Raw genomic sequence first — 20,861 nt, forward strand, 5'->3', positions numbered from 1 at the left:
TTGTAAAATAAAATTTATTTTAATATTATAAATTATACTCCCTCTATCTCATTATTTTATTTACAAAAATTGAAATCGAAGTAAGAAAATATAGAAAATTAAAAATAAAACATAAAATGAGAAGTGTGATACACTGCTATCTCAAGGGCTTATTTTGCATTCAAGGAAATATAATTATCTTATGCGTTATTCAATTAAGACTTTGAGAATAATTTCTTGTGCCCAGCGTGCTAGTCATGTGTATGATGTTTATATTTTAATTGGAAAAAGAAAAAAAAAATCAAGTAGTGTCTGATTTTGGTGTCATGACAAAAATAGGTAATCGACTTTTCAAATAAATTTATTTATACCAAAACTACTTGTTGTACTATTGAAACAACAAATGGAATAAATGCAGTGAAGATTAGTATTATAATCCTAGTAACATACCTTGAAAGTATTGAACGTGATTACATGATGAGCTGACACATGTTCACGAACAAAGAAGTTGATCGCATCACATACCACATCCAGTATTTAAGTAAATATTAATAGTAAAGAAACGTAAATTTAAATAAAAATCTGAAAATGACAAAATGGTTAGATGTGAAGCATGCAACGTACGTAATCAAGACAACGGCCAGGAAACATCCAAGAAGGCAAGAAGCATATCAGACAATGGTGATGGCGTAAGCGTTTAGAAATATTAATTAAATAAAATAAAAAATTGAATTACATAAAAGATACTACTACTTGACGAGGGAAGTTCTCAATTTTTTAACGGTATTTGCTTGATTGAAACTTACACTTCACATAAAACAATATAGTAGGCAGTGTTATTTAAAAAGGATCAAATATTGTGCTACTTGTGATCCGGAACACAACATGCATTTAATTTACGCATTAATCATTTTGTGTAAATGAATTTAATTTTCTAGTCCAAATATGCACGTCTTTTTTATTATCACCCAACAAATTCACTTCGTTTTAAAATTTAAGCTTGATCTAGTTTTTCACCATCCAAAATCGTGTTGGCAAAGATCAATCTAATTTGATCATCACATTCAAATCCAAAATCTTTGCCACAAATCTGCAAGAAAAACGTACTCGAATAAAATCCAAATGTCTTTTAACAAATGTTTAATTACAACACGACTTTGGGTATTTAAAAAGAGGTCACATCATAAGTTTATTTAGTGTTTATCTGGCCTTATATAGTATACTAAGCTCGAAATAGATATTTACACAATTATTTTTTATACCCTTAAGAACAAGGATTCATGTTAAAAATTTAATGGGCATCTTGTCTGACTTGGCTGCGTGGCAACCTTTGACTCACGTGTGATATATCCCTCTTGCTCCTCCTACAATTATTTAAATCCCTACTAGAATTCATGAAATCAAAAACATCCTCCCTTAACCATTGTGACACTCTCATTTTTAACAATAATAATATATTCCCTTTCACCCACAAAATGTTACTCTTTTGAACATTCCTCTCCCTTATCAATACGACATATATATAAAGAACTTATAGACTTCCCCAAAAGAATAGACACACAAACACAAATTATCAATTTACGAATTTGTAGCACAACAATAGAAATGAAGGAGAAAGCATTTGATGCCACTGTTTTTCAATCATTGAGCACTGATTTGTCTTCAGACAATTCGTCGTTGATTTCATCGGAATCATGGCTCCCCTTCAACGAGAACGATTCCGAGGAAATGCTTCTATACGACGTCGTGGAGGAAGGGCGGCGCCACCTGCTGCAAGCCAACGACGAGGTGAACTCGTCGCAGGCGGTCAAGCCGGCGGCGTACCGCGGCGTGAGGCGGCGGCCGTGGGGGAAGTTCGCGGCGGAGATAAGGGACTCGACGCGGAACGGCGTGAGGGTGTGGCTGGGGACGTTCGAGACGGCGGAGGCGGCGGCGATGGCGTACGATCAGGCGGCGTTCGCGATGCGGGGGCAGACGGCGGTGCTCAACTTCCCGGTGGAGAGGGTGCGGGAGTCGCTGCGGGAGATGAGGTGGTGCATGGAGGGGGAGGGGTCGCCGGTCATGGCCTTGAAGAGGAAGCACTCTATGCGGCGGCGAGGTGGCGGAGGGAAGAAGAGGGAGGTCGTGAAGGTGGAGAATGTGGTGGTGTTTGAGGATTTGGGGGCTGATTATTTGGAGGAGCTTTTGATGACAAGTAGTTCCAGTGTAGAAGCTACTTCTTGGTGAAACTCAAAAGCCAACTACTTTTTTCTAAATATTTTGTCCATATCCATAATATAATAGGGGCGCCTTTTTTTTTTTTTTTTTTTTCCTTTTTCTTACCACTAATTTTCTTTTTCTTAGGAACTTCTTTTTGTGCGTGGATGAAATCTTTATCTTATATATAGTGTGTGAAATATTTAGTGTTTTTGCATGGGAGTCTTATGAAGCTGGATATTATCTTAAATTAAAAGAACACGAAAACGTGATTAATAAAGAAAACAATATTAATATAGCTTTGATTGGGTTCGTATTTTTAAAAAAATTTGAGGGTCTCATGCCAAAAGAAAAAAGAAAAATATTTTTTGAAATAAGATACGCATCCTTTCATATTCATTTTTATTAACATGCATGAAAACCTCCTTCGATGACAATTAATGAAGACATAATAATATTTAATTTAATATGGATAATTAATTGACCGCACTTTAAGTCTATAATCTTTGAAAATAGACAGCCTTATAAGCTGTTTCTGATCATCAGGATATGCTTTTTATATATAATCTATATATAGGTGGGGACAGATTTTTAATGGTTACTATAAATAATTAGCAGAAGAATACTTTAGCATCTAAATCATGACGTTTAATTTGCTGAAATTTCAGCAGATACAATATACGAGGAATCAATTAATTGGGGGTCATCACAGCCATAGCTTAAAGTTGGAGTGGGTCATAGGTACATTTAATTTGGTTGTCTGCGTTCAATTGAATTTGAATTTCCAACACTTTTGGTTGTCAACATCCTCTCTCAATTGTTACATTACATATACTATAATTCTTGCCGGCTGATTAACACCAAAATTCCAGAAAAATTCCTCAACTTATTTTGTAACAGCAATTAGATGATTGCATTGCACCCTTTTGTTGATGAGTTTTTTGTGTCCCCTCTTATCTAGGAGAAAGTGTCCTACCAACTAAACAATTACTCATTTCATTTTTTTATTAAGTGCTTCTGGCCATCAAATTACACATATTAATAAAATAAAAAATTTACATTTGTAACCTTATTAATTATCATAATAAATGCATATGTCTAACTAATTACTATATTATAAAAAGATAAAATAGGGAAAATGTCATAATTATATTCTTAAATATTTAAATGAAACACTTATCAGAGAAAAAAAATATTAAAATTAGATACTTAATAAAGAACGAAAGAAGTAATTATAGAATGTTTAGTTATGGTCAAAGGTTTCTCCGAAAGTGAACTTCTAAAGTAATTTGTGATCACACATAGTTTTAGTGTAAAAAACTAGTATTATTTTTTTCTAATTCACTTTGCGAATATAATATTTTAATTTTTTAATTGATTAAATTATGAGTTTATTATAACTAAATAATTTTTTTTAAACCTAATTAACTACTCCTAATATTATTGGATCCTCAAAATGATGGAATGCACTTACAAATTTGTAAGTAAATGTAAATGGGCTCAACATATATAGGCCTAAACTAAAGTGTGAGGTCTTAGGCTAAGTATATAACCATCTTTTTATGGGCCTGACTTCCGAATAATTATTTATAGCTCTGTACATTTCACCAAATTCAGAGGTGCTGAAATAAAGTAGTTAGGTTGAATTTATTTTGCATGATTGATTATACGTAGGATTGAGTAATTTTATTTTCAAAAGTAGGATATTTTAAATTTCATTATTTTCATGGAATAAGAATCAAGCAAAATTAAATTAGAATGATTTAAAATAAAAATCCACTTCTAAGCATATAAAAAATGTATTTTCTCTTATAAATACCGTACCCATTTAACGTTCTATTGTTACTCGCTGCTATGGTCCCAGACCTCATGCCACTATCGGATTCTTTTCACCTCTTGGATGATCTCAGGATGTACTTCGGAACACATTTAGACAAGCACCCTTATTGCGCCTGCTTGTTAGTGTGCGATCGTGATCAACCCATCGAGTCACTAACCTTGTATATAAAATTCTCATTAATCTAACATGTTAAGTCAAGCGAGAGCCTCGATCGATATAAAATACAAGCATTACACAGGATAGAGGGCACAAAATATTTATACTGAATAAACAATTTGCATTTCATGAAATATCAGAGCTTATATAACTCAAGATATACTTTTGTAAAATAAAGTCCATCTTGATAAGTCAAGTGTGGAAGATAAATATGGGAACATGTCTTGGGTAAGCAACTCCCCAGCGATAAACAAGACCTACAAAATGATCTAATTTTAATAGGTCTTGTAATACTAGTCTTAATTCAAAGTATATAGTAAAGTTTACTTAATCTTGATACACGAAGCCCGAGTTTTCAACTTTTGAAACAAATTGCTCGCCTAAGGGCACCGAAAATCAACTTGAATTTAACACAATTTTTATTTTTTAAAAAATACTTCTTGCACAAAAATAAAGAAAGCATAATATATTTATTATGTGAGTTATTTATTCTCTAAATCATAAATAAACTAAGTAATTAACTTAAATAGAGCCCAACAAAAATTAATTAAGCAGTTCAACATAAATTAGAATGTAGGACCAAAAATAATAGGCCCATTTAAATAAATGCATTAAATTTTAATTCTCTCTCTTCTTCTCAGCTCACCCCTATTTGCTCAGTTAGGCTCACAATTGGACTCTGAAATGATCATTTTAAAACAGTTAAAATAAAAATTATCCATTAAAATAAAAATACTTACAAATACATTTATCATTTTATCCTCCGCATAAAAAATTTAAAAATTTTCCTCTAACTTTTTAGTTGTGAATTAGAGTTTTTGAACTACAATTCTCAAGTGAATTACTAGTGTTGGTTGTGAATTTGAGTTTGAAATATTGATTTCACAACTAGAAATAGTGCTGGTTGTGAATTCAAGCTTTATAATTCGAATTAACAACCAACACTATTGTTGATTCATTTTCAGCTCTTAAAATAAATACCTCTTAAAATATTAAATATGAACCATTTTCAGCTCGTGGATCATCAAGATCTATGGTTGTTTCATCATTTTATTAAATGAATTCATGGTTCTGAGTTCGAATTCCATAAATATTTTAATTTTCATAATTCAGACATTTATGCAACGAGTTCATACGTAATCTTCATAGAATTCATACATTTACATACGATTTTGTAAGATTAAATCTCACTCGCTATATATATATAGGGAATGGTTCCAATGAGATCTCTCATATATTGTGGGATCTTAGATTGATTTGTAGGTGTTGATTTAATGTATCCTATAACTGATATTTATTTGAAGGGGGAAACAATTTATCCAGGTTTAAATCCTGAAGCAACCGAAAATTTTACTAATTTTTTGAATATCATTATTCAACACTGTATACTGCTTTATTTACTATATATTGACTTATTCATTAGTCTCACATCTCACAAAAAATAGCAATCTCACTAGAACCTAACCTTATATATATATATATATATATATATATATATATATATATATATATATATATATATATAGGGGATGGCTACAGTAAAAACACTTCTTAAAATATAAATATAAACGTTTTTTAATGTACGAATTTTATCCAACAGGGTTACGAATTCATCCAACATGGTTACGAATTGTGAAAAATAAATTTTTGCTACCTTTGGGATTCGAACCCAGGACCACGAATTCATCCAAAAGGGTTACGAATCAACCGTAGATCTTGATGATCTAAAGGCTGAAAATCATTTATATTTTATACACTTAAGAGTGTTTTTATTAAAATAAGAATGCTTCTTAAAATATAAATTAGGAACCATTTTCAGCCCTTAGATCATCAAGATCTACGGTTGATTCATCACTTTGTTGGATAAATTCATGGTCCTGAGTTCGAATCCCAAATGTAGCAAAAAATTATTTTTCGCAATTCATGCCTTTATACAGTTTATTCATGCGTGTTATACATAAAATTCATGCATTTTTGCTGGTTCGTAATTCTTAAAATAAGGGTGGTTTATTGAATAACCGCCCCCTATATATATATATATATATATATATATAGAGAGAGAGAGAGAGAGAGAGAGAGAGAGAGAAATATGTTATGCTGCATACTTTATATGAGCTCCTTATGTGAGCATCACCACGTTTAACATTCGTTAGTGTTATCTTTTTTGTTTTAGGCACTTATTTTTATTTGAATACTTCATAAATTGTAAAGATCATTAATATATATATATATATATATATATATATATATATATATATATACTACTCCCTCCGTCCTATTACAAATGTCCCATAACTTTTGGGTACGAAATTAAGAAATGTGTTGAAAGTAGATAAAGTTGATTGGTGGAAATTATTTAAATATTAGGTATAGAAATTAGAGAGATAATATATTGCCAAAAAAAGAATGAGACAATTATAATGGGACATTCAATTATAGAAAATGAGACATTTATAATGGAACGGAGGGAATACTATCTTCTTTTTTGCACCCCCTTATTCTTATGTAGATCCACCAGTGGTTGCGAGGTAGAATATTTTTAATTTGTGTTTCTCATATATGTTTCGTATGGCGAATAAAGCTGTTCCTTTTCTTGCTTAGTTTGCTAGGAATTCTTCGCGGTTCGGTTGTTGGACTATTGACTTTCCTGATAAACTCAGGGAAATTGGTTTAGAGGATTTGGTTGATTAAATTTATTTCTTCCGTTTTGAAAAGAAACAATGCATGTTTTTTTCTCAAAAAACAATGATACACTAAATGGCTACGAAGTCTAGGTTAGGCTGCTATATTCTTTAATTTCCGGTCGATGAGTCGAAAAAATTAAGTGCATCATCAATTCCAAACTTAAGTTAGCTGTGTATTAAATATATTATGTAAAGATTTAAACTAATTTAATTACATGGTTAGGTTTGAGGTGTTACGTAGCCAGCTACTTGCTTCCAGTTATTTTTGCAATTAAACTATAAGTTTCCCATTATAGATCCTAAATAACGTTTAGGGCCCGTTTGTTTGACACGGATTCTGGCTTGGGAAAGTAATCTGATTTATGTGTTTGGTTAAATTTTTATCAGCCAAGGAAAGTAATATGTAGGGGTGAACATTCGGTTATTTGGTTCGGTTTTACCAAACTAAATTTATATTCGGTTTTGAAAAAAAAATCGAACCAAACCGAATTAACCGAATAGATCAAACTGAATTAACCGAAATTTTTAAAATTAAAACCGAACCGAATAACCGAATTAATCCGAAAAAAAAAAACCAAAAAATCGTTTTTTTTATATAATTAAAAAAATACTCAAAATTATATTATATATTTTATCATTATCCATCATTCATTTCAAGAACATATAAATATTATTATTAGGGTTAAACAATAAGTTAGATATTAGAAAATCATAATTAAAATATTATACATACATATATATATATATATATTAAATATATATTTATATAATATAAATATAATTCGATTTTCGGTTTTGTTCGGTTTAAAAAAATCCGAACCGAAAAACTTAATTTTTATGAAAAAATAAACCGAACCGAACCGAAAAATCGAAAAATTAAATCATATTTTAAAATTTCAGTTTGGATCGGTTCGGTTATTCGGTTTTGGATTTTTTGCTCACCTCTAATAAGAATCCTGAAAACAAGGAAAGTAGTGCAACTTTTCCGGATCCTTATTCCCTAGCTTTTCCTAGGTATTCTTTTTCCTCATTCTCAGGATTCTTACTTATTTGTATTATTTTATAAAATGTATATAATTTTTATTTAGAAGGTATTTAATGTTTATTATTATTATTATTATTATTATTATTATTATTATTATTATTATTATTATTATTATTATTATTATTATTATTATTATTATTATTATTATTATTATTATTATTATTATTATTATTATTATTATTATTATTAATTAGTTCATAATTTATTTTAAGCAAATTATAATTTAATTCTCATAACTACGAATCAACTTTATATTATTATTATTATTATTATTATTATTATTATTATTATTATTATTATTATTATTATTATTATTATTATTTCTTAATTACTTTAAGAAATTCTTAATTTATTTCTTTTTAAACTATAAATCATACTTTATGTTGTACATTATTATTATTATTATTATTATTATTATTATTATTATTATTATTATTATTATTATTATTATTATTATTATGTAAGAAAATTTGAATTTAATTTTAGAATTATAAATCATATAATTAACCTTAATAATGCACTTTGTTGTTACTAAAAAAATTAATTAGAGAAATTTATTATAAAAATTAAATTACAATTTAATTCTTATGTATATAATGATACAAATTCAGTATCCTAAAAATTATTTTTGGTATTTCCAAACGCTGGAAAATGAATGAATCATTTTCATGATATTAAAATTGCAATTTGAGGTGTACGTGTATTGGCCAAGCGGTAAGGGGTTAATGTCTAATGCCAAAGGTCTTGGATTCGAGTCTCCTGTGGCGCGACCATTTAATTTCTTTATTTAATATTGTAAATTTATCAAAAACAAAAAAAATTGCAATATGAGAATGAGCTGGATTTCCGGCGCAGCCGCGCTATCCAATTATTAAATTAGGACAAAAAGAAGTTTAGATAAACCCAATCTTCGTCATCTTTGGTACAACTGCACATTGGCCTATGCATATATATGAGTATGTTGTAATATGTAAGTTTGTAACCAAATAATTGTGGTAAAACACAAAGTCTCAAACAATGACTAGTAGGGACAAAATCCCAACAATCTACGAATGCGACTCCAACAATCGACAAAATCACACCGTGGTTTCCGATATGGACGGAACGTTGCTGGTGGGCCGCAGCTCCTTCGCTTATTTCGCGTTGATTGCGTTTGACGTGGGAGGGATCCTGCGTCTGCTGCTGCTGCTCTTGGCGGCTCCGTTTGCCGGCCTACTCTACTACTTCGTATCAGAATCTGCGGGCATTAAGGTGCTCATATTCGCCACGTTTGCAGGGGTGAAGGTGTCTTCGATCAAGTCGGCGGCGAGGGCCGTTCTTCCCAAGCATTACTCCGATGACTTGCACCCGGAGACGTGGCGCGTTTTCTCGTCGTGTGGGAGGAAATGTGTGCTCACTGCCAACCCAAGGATCATGGTTGAGCCTTTCTTGAACAGCTATTTGGATGTCGACGTCGTTTTAGGCACCGAGATCTCGTCGTTTAAGGGCGTCGCCACCGGTCTCGTGGCCGCCCCCGGCGTGCTTGTTGGGGAGAACAAGGCTGTTGCTCTTAGGAAGGCTTTTGGGGATCAAGAAATGCCTCATGTTGGAATGGGAGATAGGGATACAGATATTCCTTTCCTCAAATTGTGCAAGGTTTTCAAGTTAAATACATTTATATCTATATTAATATAAAGGAGCCTTAGGCACAACATGTGAATTGTCTATTTTACCTCTATTACATAGTTTTTATTTTAAGATTATTTTACATGTTATATATTTATAAGAATATATATTAATTCATTAAATATTATACTAAATCTATGTGATATATATCTATAGCTATTGATAAGGCTTATAAATAAATATATTCATCCAATAAATTATCTAATAAAAATAATGAATTAATTAATTTTCTAAAATAATAAATTATCAAATAAAATAACATTCGATACACGTACAACGTATATTCTTTCTCCTAGTTTCATCAAAAATTAGAATTAGCTAGTTATGCTTGATGATTTCCTTTTTCAATGAATGCAGGAGAAATACATGGTGCCGGCAAGGCCTGGAACCCGGCCCGTGAGAGCGGAGACGCTGCCAAAGCCCGTGATTTTCCACGACGGTCGGCTCGTCCAGAAACCAACACTATCCCGGGCTCTACTAATCACTCTATGGCTCCCATTTGGGATTATTTTATCAATTCTACGTGTCTTCTTAGTTTCTACAGTCCCCATTTCAATAGGTCACCGCTACATGATTCTGTTAGGCTGCTCGGTGACAATCAGAGGAGCTCCCAAGCATTTCTCCGGCGGCAAGGGCGCGGTCTTCGTGTGCAACCACCGCACCGTCATTGACGCGGCCATGGTCTCCGGCGGCCTCCGCCGCATGACCACCACCGTCTCCTACTCCGTCGCGCGCTTCACCGAGATCATATCCCCGATCAAGACCTCAAGGCTCACGCGCGACCGCGCCACGGACGCCCGGTTGATCCAGCAGATCTTGGATCAAGGGAAATTCTTGGTGATGTGCCCCGAGGGCACCACGTGCCGGGAGCCCTATTTGCTTAGATTCTCGGCATTGTTTGCGGAGCTCACTGATCGCATTGTGCCGGTGGCCATCTCAATAAAGACGGGTATGTTTCACGGCTCCACGGCGCGAGGCCATAAATGGCTCGACCCTTTCTTCTACTACATGAACCCTTTTCCCGCATATGAAGTCACGTTTTTGAATATGTTGCCACCCGACCGGACTTGCAAGGCCGGAAAATCGAGCTTCGACGTCGCCAATAACGTTCAAGAAATGATCGCCAACACGTTGAGCTATACTCGCACCACTCTTACAAGGAAAGATAAGTATCGAGTGTTGGCAGGAACGGATGGCCTCGTCCAGACCAAATCTGCATCCAAGGTTATTGCTTGATTGCTATTTTCTCATCTGTCAAAATTCATCAACTACGCTCAATTACACCTAACAAGATAACTATGCCCTAAACAATTAATTTGTTCTGCTATATGTTTTGTACTTCATTATAAATAAAGAGTACTGTATTTTCATGATCATATTGAAATTGGTGTTATACGCATGTCTATATATATAAGGATTCAATGAGAATTTACACATGAATAATTTCATTAATAAAAATATTGTTGAAATAAAAATTATATAAAATGAGAAAAATGAAAAATAAAACCTAGCAAACCCTTGAAAGCACAGAGACGCTAATTAAGAGTTCGAGGGTTTTTTAGGACAGTAACTTAGGTTGATTTGGAAATTAGGACAAAAACTTTTGGACTTGTAAAAATAGGACACTAATTTTTTTTAGAGTAAAATAGGACACTAATTAATAAGTGTTGCACCCGCAGGACATCTCTCGGCCAATTCTTGGTCGAGAAATGTCCTATTTTTACGACGCTTATTAATTAGTGTCCTATTTTACTCTTAAAAAAAATAATGTCCTATTTTTACAAGTCTGAAAGTTTTTGTCCTAATTTCCAAATCAACATAAATTATTGTCCTAAAAAATCATCTGACTCCGCTAATTAAGGCTGAGCCTCATTAAAATCTTTTTAACGAAAATTCAATGGGAAAAAACCTTGAAATAAGATATGCAACCTATATATCGTATTCATATTTATTAACATGCATGAAAACCTCAATCGATGTCTACCAAGACAATTAATGAATACATAATTATTTAAGTTAACGTGGATAATTAATTGACCGCACTTTAAGTCTATAATCCTTGGAAATAGACAGCCTTATAGGCTGTTTTTGGTCATCAAGATATGCTTTTATAATCTATAGGTGGGGACAGATTTTTAATGGTTATAAATAATTAGCAAAAGAATACCTTAAACTCCGACCTCAATCTACCGGCGAATTGTGATTTTGACTTAAACTTCATTCTCAACGATGAAGGAGAACTCACCAAAGAAGAGAGAAAGGAAATGTTTTTTCATAAGTGGATTAAGATTTGGTTATCCATATATAAGGAAATGTTTTATAATCTATAGCTGGGCTTTGAGTGGGCTCGCGTCGGGTCGGGGGCTGACGGCGTCCAGCACGCGACGACGGGGCAGACGTCGGCGTGAAGAAATCGCGCTACTTGAAATCGGCGGGGCAGAAATCGCGGCATGAAGAAAGAAGGAGGAGGTCGTGACGGCGGGCTTGGCTGGGCTTCGACGGCGACGGCGGAGCTGAGGCGGCGGCAGCGACGACGGGTGGTGAAGATGTTGCACAGTCGCTGACTCGCTGTTCTTCCTTTTCTTTTGAAAAAACCGTGAAATTCAATTGAGAGAGAGAAGAGAGGATTGTTTGAATTTCTATTTTGTGAGAAATAAATAAATAAGGGTATAATAGTACTTTCAACATAAAAAGGTTATGTAACTTATATATTAAAAAGTAGGGCTATATAACTTACATATTTATGAAACATGGCTATAAAAAGATTTGTCTCATATGATAATATCATGCTTACTTTCATTCTTGTTTCATATAATTATTGTTTTTACATACACTATTGTCTTAATAATTGTGATATAATATTGCCTTAAATATTCACAATGAAAAAAAATATAGAAAAAAAAAATGAGGACTTGGATTTTGTTGGGCGTAGACGGCTATTCATAAATCACCATAGCATTCCATTTTACAATTGCTTATTTGCTTGCTCATAAAAGTATTGGACAAGAGATTTTTTTTTTTTTACAACACACCCAAGGGGGTGAGGGATTAGGCACACCCCAATATAAATAAAACATCAACCAGTGTCTCATTATTACACATTCATACATATATACACGTATCAAGTAAAAAGGTGACGTAGATAAACTAACAAACTACAAGACACAAGCAAACCTACCAAACCTCATCCTCTTTTCAGCACGGCGTGAAATCATTTGAAGGCAAAGCTTGCAAATGGAGACGAAACGAACCACCTCCTAAATGTGAGAAAATAAATAAGATATTTAAAGGTATAAATTTTTGTTATTCATCTTCTTTTCATGATAAATTTATCCATAAAAATAAACGCACCCTCAATGTTTACATTAATGAGATTAGTACTAAGCAATCAGTGAAGAGCCAGATCAAAGTCTGTTCCATCATCAACCCCAAATTAAGCAACTTATTAATTTTTGAGAAAATATATGTAATCATACATAGCCAACGATCATTGAACACCAAAAAATTACATCCTCAATCGATTGTTTTTTCCCCAGAGCACTCAGCAAGTAAAATGCCAGAGGCCAACGTTAGGCTACGGAAGCTCCAAGAGTTCCATAGAAAAAAATGATTAACAAATCCACTGTGGTTCCCTAAAAGAAATAGCTAACACTAGTTTGTTGACATTTTTGCCCTCGAACTTTCAAGTTTTATTTCATTACGCCCTTATAAGTTATAACCTTTTTTCTTCTGATTTATCCTTGAACATCCAATTTTTGTTTTACGAATCAGGTCCTTATACTTCTAGTAAAAAACTTATTTTAGCTTTATAGCACAAGAGCTTAATAAAATAAGATAACATATGTAGGACTTACTAATACCGGATCAAAAGTTCAGGGGCGAGGCGTAATGAAACAAACATAAAACTCTAGGGGACAAAAGATGTAGTAGTATTCTTCATATGCAAAAAAAAAAAACTTATACTATCAAATACTACAGTAAGGGGCGTTTACTTTGCATGATTGAATATTTTTATCTTCAAGAGTAAGATTTTTCCAATTCCACAATTTTCATGGGATAAGAATCGGACAAAACTAACTTGAATGATAGAAATAATCAAAGAGCATTTAGGATATCCCAAAGTTTCAATCCATCAAATTAAAAAAAAAAATAACATCATTATTTTTATCTATCAAGATTAATCCTCCAAAATAAACACAACCTTAGTAGATAATCGGAATCTCTTGTACAAAAGGGGAGAATGACATGAATAAATACCACACTTCCGGTTAATATCTTGTACCAAGGATAGTATAAAGGCCCATCACTAGAATGTAAAGCCCAATTAACTTTTTCTCATGACTAAATTTACAACAAAATAGTAGAAGCATTTAGGGCCTATTTGTTTGGTAGGAAAGTAATGTTGTGAGGAACATGACTTTTGAGAATGTGATTTATGGGAATAAGATTCCTGATATATTACTTATCGAGCATGTTTGTTTGGCACGGATTCTGGCTTGGGAAAGTAATGTGATTCCAAAATATTAAATTCCTGTGTTTGGTTAAATTTTTATGAGTCAAGGAAAATAATAAGAATCCTGAAAACAAGGAAAGTAGTGCAACTTTCCAGGATTCTTATTCCCTACCTTTTCTTAGGTATTCTTTTTCCTCATTCTCAGGATTCTTATTTATTTGTATTATTTTATAATAAAATGTAAATTATAATTTTTATTTAGTTGGAATTTAATGTTTCTATTATTATTATTATTATTATTATTATTATTATTATTATTATTATTATTATTATTATTATTATTATTATTTAATTAGTTCATAATTTATTTTAAGCAAATTATAATGTAATTATCGTAACTATGTATCAACTTTATATTATTATTATTATTATTATTATTATTATTATTATTATTATTATTTAATTACTTCATAATTTATTTTACGCAAATTATAATGTAATTCTCGTAACTATGTATCAACTTTATATTATTATTATTATTATTATTATTATTATTATTATTATTATTATTATTATTATTATTATTATTATTATTATTATTATCATCATCATCATCATCATCATCATCATCATCATCATCATCATCATTTAATTGATTAATTAGTTCATAATTTATTTTAAGCAAATAATAATTTAATTCTCATAACTATGAATTAAATTAATAATAATAATAATAATAATAATAATAATATTTTAAGCAAATTATAATTTAATTCTTAGAACTATGATCATACTTTATTAAGAAAATCTTAATTTTATTATTATTATTATAAACAAATCTTGATTAAATTTTAGAGCTATGAATCACACTTTATTATTATTATTATTATTATTATTACGTAAGAAAATTTGAATTTAATTTTAGAATTATAAATAACCTTAATAATGTACTTTGTTGTTACTAAAAAAAATTTAAAAATTATAAAGAAATTTATTATAAAGATTAAATTACAATTTAATTCTTATATATATTGATTAATTATATTTATTTAATGATACAAATTCAGAATACTAATAAATATTTTTGGTATTTCCAAACACTGGAAAATGAATCTATTAGGATTCATTTTCCACGGAATCATTTTCCTGGGAATAACAATCCCAATTCACATTACTTTCCTGGCAAACAAACATGCCCATCATGTATTTGGAGAGTACAAAGAAACTATCAGGGATTCTGAATTTTATATTTGATTAAAATTTACCAACTACAAAAAGTAATAATTAAATTACCATTAACAAACATTAAAAATATCTCATATCACTTTTCCAATATCAACAATATTCTTAATTATTGAGATACATGCGACATATTTTATAATATATATATATATATATATATATATATATATTACTTTAACATAATTTTCTTTCGTTAACACGACAAAAAATGTTGACACGACAAAATTTTCTTTAACATAATTTTCTTTCGTTAACACGACAAAAAATGTTGAATCTTTGCATTTATCAGTACAATGCGTAAATATCAGTAATCACTTCTGCTATGCTAAATCCAAGTTTCAAATTCTTCTTATTTTTTCATTTAACTAAAAATAAACTTGGAATATATTGAATCACGAATTTCATCACCAAAGGTCCAATTCCAAACACTATACTTGCAAAGCAGTTGCAGAAAAATGAAGCAACAAACAGATTCTTTTGGCCATCCCCTCCCCCACATTTACTTAACATATATTATTAAATTAAGAACATGTATATGAATAAGAAAACTATAAATTGCATTTAATTGATTAAAAATGAAAATAAAGATAAACTAAAATTTTGTAGTATTATATACTCCATCCATCTCACTATAAGTGGCTCAAAACTTTTCGGCACAAAAATTAAGACAAAATATAAATTAATTAAAAGTGGTAGAGTCTATATTTTTTTAAAGGTCAAATTTTTCCATTTATGGAAACAGACCACTTATAGTGGGACGGCTCAAAATAAAATATATATGTCACTTTTAGTGGGACGGAGAGAGTATACGTATAAGCTTCTAGTATTTTTAATTTATTAATTAAAATCATATTTATTTTATCCACATCGAAAGTCTAATGCCGACTGATTAAATGAATGTTCGATTTTAGACCATCTTTTGTACATATGCTTTGATTTCCAAGACTCTCTCAATATCTAGATTCAAATAGATAATCAGAATTCAAGAAAATAAACAACATTTATAATTTAAGATTTTTTTCTACATCACATCAAAATTGAACGAACATGATATTTTAAAATAAGAAATTGGGACCAAAGTAGCAAAGCATAACCCACCCCAATTTAATTATTTTCGTTAAATACCATCCCACATTTTTTCATAATATTTTAGTTGGGTTTCAAATCCCGTTGATGTGCCATTTGAGAAAATAAAAATGTTGAGGCCCAATTTTCGGCAATAAAACCATAAGCCGCCTCAACATCTTCCTTCAGTTGAGGTATAAAATTTAGGGTTTCGCAGCCGATTGTAAACCCTCGCTCATTTCATCGCCGCAGCAGCAGCAGAAGAAAAATGGTTTCGATTCGTCAACCGTGAGCTAGTTTTTCTTCCCCGTGAGCTCTTTCCGCCTCAAATCTACGTTCAATTACTCCGCCTCGTCATCCACCGTTCTAACTTGCGCCGCAGCAGGTTTGTCTCTTTCTCCTCGTGCCCTAGTTGTATCGCAAAATCTTCAATCGGTTTACATCTGAGAATGGTCTGATTTCGATCTGGAATTACAGATTTTATCCGATGGAAATGTCGTGTTTTTTTTTTCCCTGAATTTTTTCATCTTCTGTTTTTTTTTTGTTATTTGTACAGTCTGATTTGTGTTGTCCTTTACGTTCGGTGATGGTTAATTGATCCTAGAAGCAGAGTTAGGGTTTCAGATTTATGATGGAGTTTTTGCTGATTTATGGCGTTTTTATTGAATAGGCCTCTACGGAAACAGTTAGGGTTTTAGATTTGATTAGTCTTGGGTGTTGGCTTGCTGATTTCATATACTTTATGGTGCCTTCTATTTGTCACCTAGGGTTCTGCTTAAATGCGTCACGTTTACAGATGATAGAAAATATAAATGAGGTACTGATTGATCAGAAGCTTGTGATAAAGCTTTACCTAGATCTGGAATGTGGTGTATTCTAACATATATCCTATCATGACAAACTAACAATGAATACACACCTGAAATTTAACTTGAAGAAACCTGTAACAGATTGACAATTAATTCCAATCACAGTGCATCAGCATTTAATTTGAAGATAAGTTAGTATTCATTTATTTGATTTGTCACAAAACCCATTGTTGTTTCATGTTAAACTGTGCTGCTCTGGCCTTAAGTCTTGCAATGTCCACTCCACGTGTTTTTACTTAAAGTTCAGGAACTCAAATTATTGCTTAGTGTCCATCATCGATGTCAACATTCGCTCCTGATGTTACTAGATTTCTTTTAAAATATAACCATAATAACATGATCACTGTGATAAACTTTTCTCCCTGCCCCTTCTTTTAAATTGTGGGGGTGGAGATTCAAGGCTTCTGTAGTTTAGGTAAGATGGAGAAAAATGGAAGAAAAGAAGAAAGAATTGTCTATTGTATTTGAGAGATGGGTGCACGAGGAGTTTGGTGTCTTATTTTATTCATCCTGTAAAAAATGAACAGGTGTTGGGATCATCTGCACCATTCCTTCATTTTGGTTTTTCCTTCCTTCTTTTATCTTCTATTCTTACCCTTGATTACTCCCAGATATAGGGTGCTTGGGAAGTAATGTAATAGAAAAGAATATGCACTTCATGTATTTAAAATTGTTGGCTGATATGTCTTCAAGTGAGGATGCTTTGAACTTTTCTCTTGCTCTGACATGTTAGTTAGAGATGCTCCCGGTATAGCAGATGACACAGCACATTCATATTGAGAATGTAACCGGTGCTGGCTGTAATTGATGTATGGTGGCATTGCGTGTTGAGAATTGTACTTGTGTGGAATCTGGTGTTTGAATCATGAAGGAATGAGTAAAGAATATATGGGGGTCATTGACTTGGTGTTGGGTGTGTGGTTGTGGTGGACAGGGAGGAGGCAGGAGCTGTGGTGGTGGTGATACTTTGCTTGTAGGTGTTGGTTTGTTGGCTCAATAGTTTTGAAAATGAGCTTAGACAACAGGAGCCGAAGCAGGAGCAGAAGCAGGAGTCCGATGGATCGTAAGATCCGAACTCAACGCTATTCTTATCGTGATGCACCATATAGACGGGAATCAAGGCGGGGCTTCAGGTTATTTGGTCTTCATTCTTTTGTATGTTTGTGACTTTCCATCACTGCTCATATTTGGTTCGGGAAGGAAGAGATAGTCCATGTAAGGGTTGTGGAAGGAAAGTGGATGTGATGCTGTTTCTAGTAGCGGCTGTGTGTCCGATTATTTTTTATCGAATTTATCATTGATCCTATGTTCCCTTTTAGTTGTGTTGTTTCTTCATATTTTTCTTTGTAATCTACTTTCTCTGGATCAATATTGGAAGATATTTTAGTGCGACTTTCTAAAATGTTTTGGTGTGTTCTCTGCAGTCAGAATAGTTTGTGCAAAAACTGCAAAAGGCCTGGGCACTACGCTAGAGAATGCCCCAATGTGGCCATTTGTCACAACTGTGGTCTTCCTGGGTGAGTATCTTTGATATGGATATTAAGCTGGTTCATCCAATTAACTATGTTCTGACCATAAACAACCAAACCGTTTAATGGCCAACATATTTTAAACAAATTAGGAGCTACTTACTCAACTGATGCTGCGTACATTTCACTAAATTCCAAATTTTTATACTAATTTATGGCTCAGTCTACTGCATAGAACATGAAAGTTGGTAAGCTTTATGTCCCGTGTGTTGTATTCCATCAATGCCCTAGTTTGTTTGGTTATGTCATGACATAGTGGGTTGTCACTTAAAATTTGCTTATTGTCATCACAACTTAATCTATTAGCATTTCTCCTTGTCCAGTGTTCTAAGGATGCCTATCTAAAATTTATATGCAAATTTTTGTCTGTCCTTGAATATTTTACTCATTAGTCTTTTTTAGGTCCCTTAATATTACATATAAATTATTTAGTGCTACCTGAAAGTTATCTAGCCTTTGGTATGAGAAGTGTCCTCCTGGTTTGGATTTTAACATTTTCTATGTGAAACTTGCATCAGGCACATTGCATCAGAATGCACAACAAAATCTCTGTGCTGGAACTGTCGGGAGCCTGGCCACATGGCCGGAAATTGCCCAAATGAGGGAATCTGCCACACCTGTGGGAAGGCAGGACACCGTGCCAGAGACTGCTCAGCTCCTCAGTTGCCCCCTGGTGACTTGAGGTTGTGCAATAATTGCTTCAAGCAAGGACACATGGCAGCTGATTGTACCAATGACAAGGCCTGCAAGAACTGTAGGAAAACAGGTCATCTTGCACGTGATTGTCAGAACGAGCCTGTCTGCAATATGTGCAATATATCTGGGCATTTAGCTAGAGACTGCCCCAAGGCCAATATGCTCGAAGAGAGGGGTGGTGGAGTTCGTGGTGGTGGAGGTATGGGTGGAGGAGGAGGAGGTGGATTCCGGGACATAGTTTGTCGGAACTGCCAACAGATGGGGCATATGAGTAGAGATTGCATGGCAATCACCATATGCCACAACTGCGGTGGAAGAGGGCACCTGGCATTCGAATGCCCGTCCGGGAGGTTCATGGACCGATTTCCCAGAAGGTACTAGGGATACAATTATTTACTCAATTTTCACAAGTTGCTAGAGAGCGGTGATCCCCTCGTCCTTTCTTTCTTCTTGTTTCTGTTTGAGTGAGGTTGATGTTGCACTCGATTAATCTTTTCTATTTAACTCGATTAGTGTATTTGTTCACCTTAATAGACCAGGTTAAATGTAGTGCCTTTTAACAGCTATAAGCATTTTACTTATAAACTACCTGGATTTGTTTGTTTCTTGTAGTATGTTTGGATTTTATGGCGGAAGGTGTGTTAGTGTTGGTTTTCATGTCTTAATGATGATGATGATGATGATGCTCTCTCTCTCTCTTGTATGTGTGTGTGTGTAGATGTCAATTTAGTTCGAAATCGACAGGTTGGCCCAAAGGTATCGGAATAAGGGAGGGTTAGGGCCAGAATGTCCCAGTCCAAAAAATTAGTTCGATTGACTTTAAATGAATAGGTTGATAGGAATAGTTTGAAATCGAGTGGGTTGGCAAGGATTGTGTGTTCTCTTAAAACGTAGTAAAATCAAAGTTTTACGGATTACTACTACCATAGTGATAATTTGATTGCTCTATTATTCTGCACATTTGATGCTTGGGAAATTCTATTGTTAATCTGATTTTATCCTTGTTTACGATCTTTTGTGTGTGTGGAGTATTTCAATTTTTTTAGGGGATTATATTTCACGTAATATATGTAAATGTTATGTACACAATTTAGAGGGTGTTTGGCTGAGATTATAAGTTCTTTAAAATAGCTTACAATTTTCTTCAAAGTATTTAGAACTTATAAGCTGTAAAAAGAAACTCTTAAGAACTTATAATAAGCTTTCTAAAACATAAGTTCTTCTACTTTAATTTTTTTCTCATTATCTTATAAGCAATACTTATTTACAAAAATACAGTAATTGTGATTTGTTATTTTCATCATATATTATTCTAATTTTAATTCTCTATAATTTTCTCTCGTTACCTCACAATTCACTCTCTAGCATATAGTTTAATTATTTAAACATTTTAATAATTTATAAGCTATTGAAACATCTTATAAACTCTTTGAAATAAGTTT

At 32.7% G+C, this 20,861-nt stretch overlaps 3 protein-coding genes across 3 annotated transcripts; all 3 read left to right on the forward strand.

Annotated features, from left to right (window-relative positions):
* Nucleotides 1–1,172: 1,172 nt before the first annotated feature.
* On the forward strand, nucleotides 1,173–2,388 carry LOC131001178 (ethylene-responsive transcription factor 1B-like). Its single transcript, XM_057927491.1, has one exon. The coding sequence runs from the start codon at nucleotides 1,585–1,587 to the stop codon at nucleotides 2,203–2,205; it is 621 nt and encodes a 206-aa protein (XP_057783474.1). The 5' UTR covers nucleotides 1,173–1,584; the 3' UTR covers nucleotides 2,206–2,388.
* A 6,458-nt stretch (nucleotides 2,389–8,846) lies between these two features.
* LOC131001179 (glycerol-3-phosphate acyltransferase RAM2-like) lies at nucleotides 8,847–10,941 on the forward strand. The gene is made up of 2 exons (XM_057927492.1): nucleotides 8,847–9,535; nucleotides 9,923–10,941. Exons 1-2 carry the CDS (start codon nucleotides 8,918–8,920, stop codon nucleotides 10,799–10,801), a joined length of 1,497 nt encoding a protein of 498 aa, XP_057783475.1. The 5' UTR covers nucleotides 8,847–8,917; the 3' UTR covers nucleotides 10,802–10,941.
* A 5,358-nt stretch (nucleotides 10,942–16,299) lies between these two features.
* LOC131001180 (zinc finger protein GIS2) lies at nucleotides 16,300–20,076 on the forward strand. The gene is made up of 4 exons (XM_057927493.1): nucleotides 16,300–16,710; nucleotides 18,129–18,327; nucleotides 18,619–18,711; nucleotides 19,242–20,076. The coding sequence occupies exons 2-4, from the start codon at nucleotides 18,203–18,205 to the stop codon at nucleotides 19,798–19,800; spliced, it is 777 nt and encodes a 258-aa protein (XP_057783476.1). The 5' UTR covers nucleotides 16,300–16,710; nucleotides 18,129–18,202; the 3' UTR covers nucleotides 19,801–20,076.
* The last annotated feature ends 785 nt before the right edge of the window (nucleotides 20,077–20,861 follow it).

This window comes from Salvia miltiorrhiza, chromosome 8, assembly GCF_028751815.1.
Source record: "Salvia miltiorrhiza cultivar Shanhuang (shh) chromosome 8, IMPLAD_Smil_shh, whole genome shotgun sequence".
NCBI lineage: Eukaryota > Viridiplantae > Streptophyta > Magnoliopsida > Lamiales > Lamiaceae > Salvia > Salvia miltiorrhiza.

Excerpts from the sequence above, each read along its gene's own strand:
- LOC131001180 (XM_057927493.1), top strand. The coding sequence starts at position 18,203 with ATGAGCTTAGACAACAGGAGCCGAAGCAGGAGCAGAAGCAGGAGTCCG. Across the intron at positions 18,328-18,618 it reads GAATCAAGGCGGGGCTTCAG|TCAGAATAGTTTGTGCAAAA; the intron begins GTTATTTGGTCT and ends TGTTCTCTGCAG. Across the intron at positions 18,712-19,241 it reads CACAACTGTGGTCTTCCTGG|GCACATTGCATCAGAATGCA; the intron begins GTGAGTATCTTT and ends AACTTGCATCAG.
- LOC131001178 (XM_057927491.1), top strand. The coding sequence starts at position 1,585 with ATGAAGGAGAAAGCATTTGATGCCACTGTTTTTCAATCATTGAGCACT.
- LOC131001179 (XM_057927492.1), top strand. The coding sequence starts at position 8,918 with ATGACTAGTAGGGACAAAATCCCAACAATCTACGAATGCGACTCCAAC. Across the intron at positions 9,536-9,922 it reads CTTTCCTCAAATTGTGCAAG|GAGAAATACATGGTGCCGGC; the intron begins GTTTTCAAGTTA and ends CAATGAATGCAG.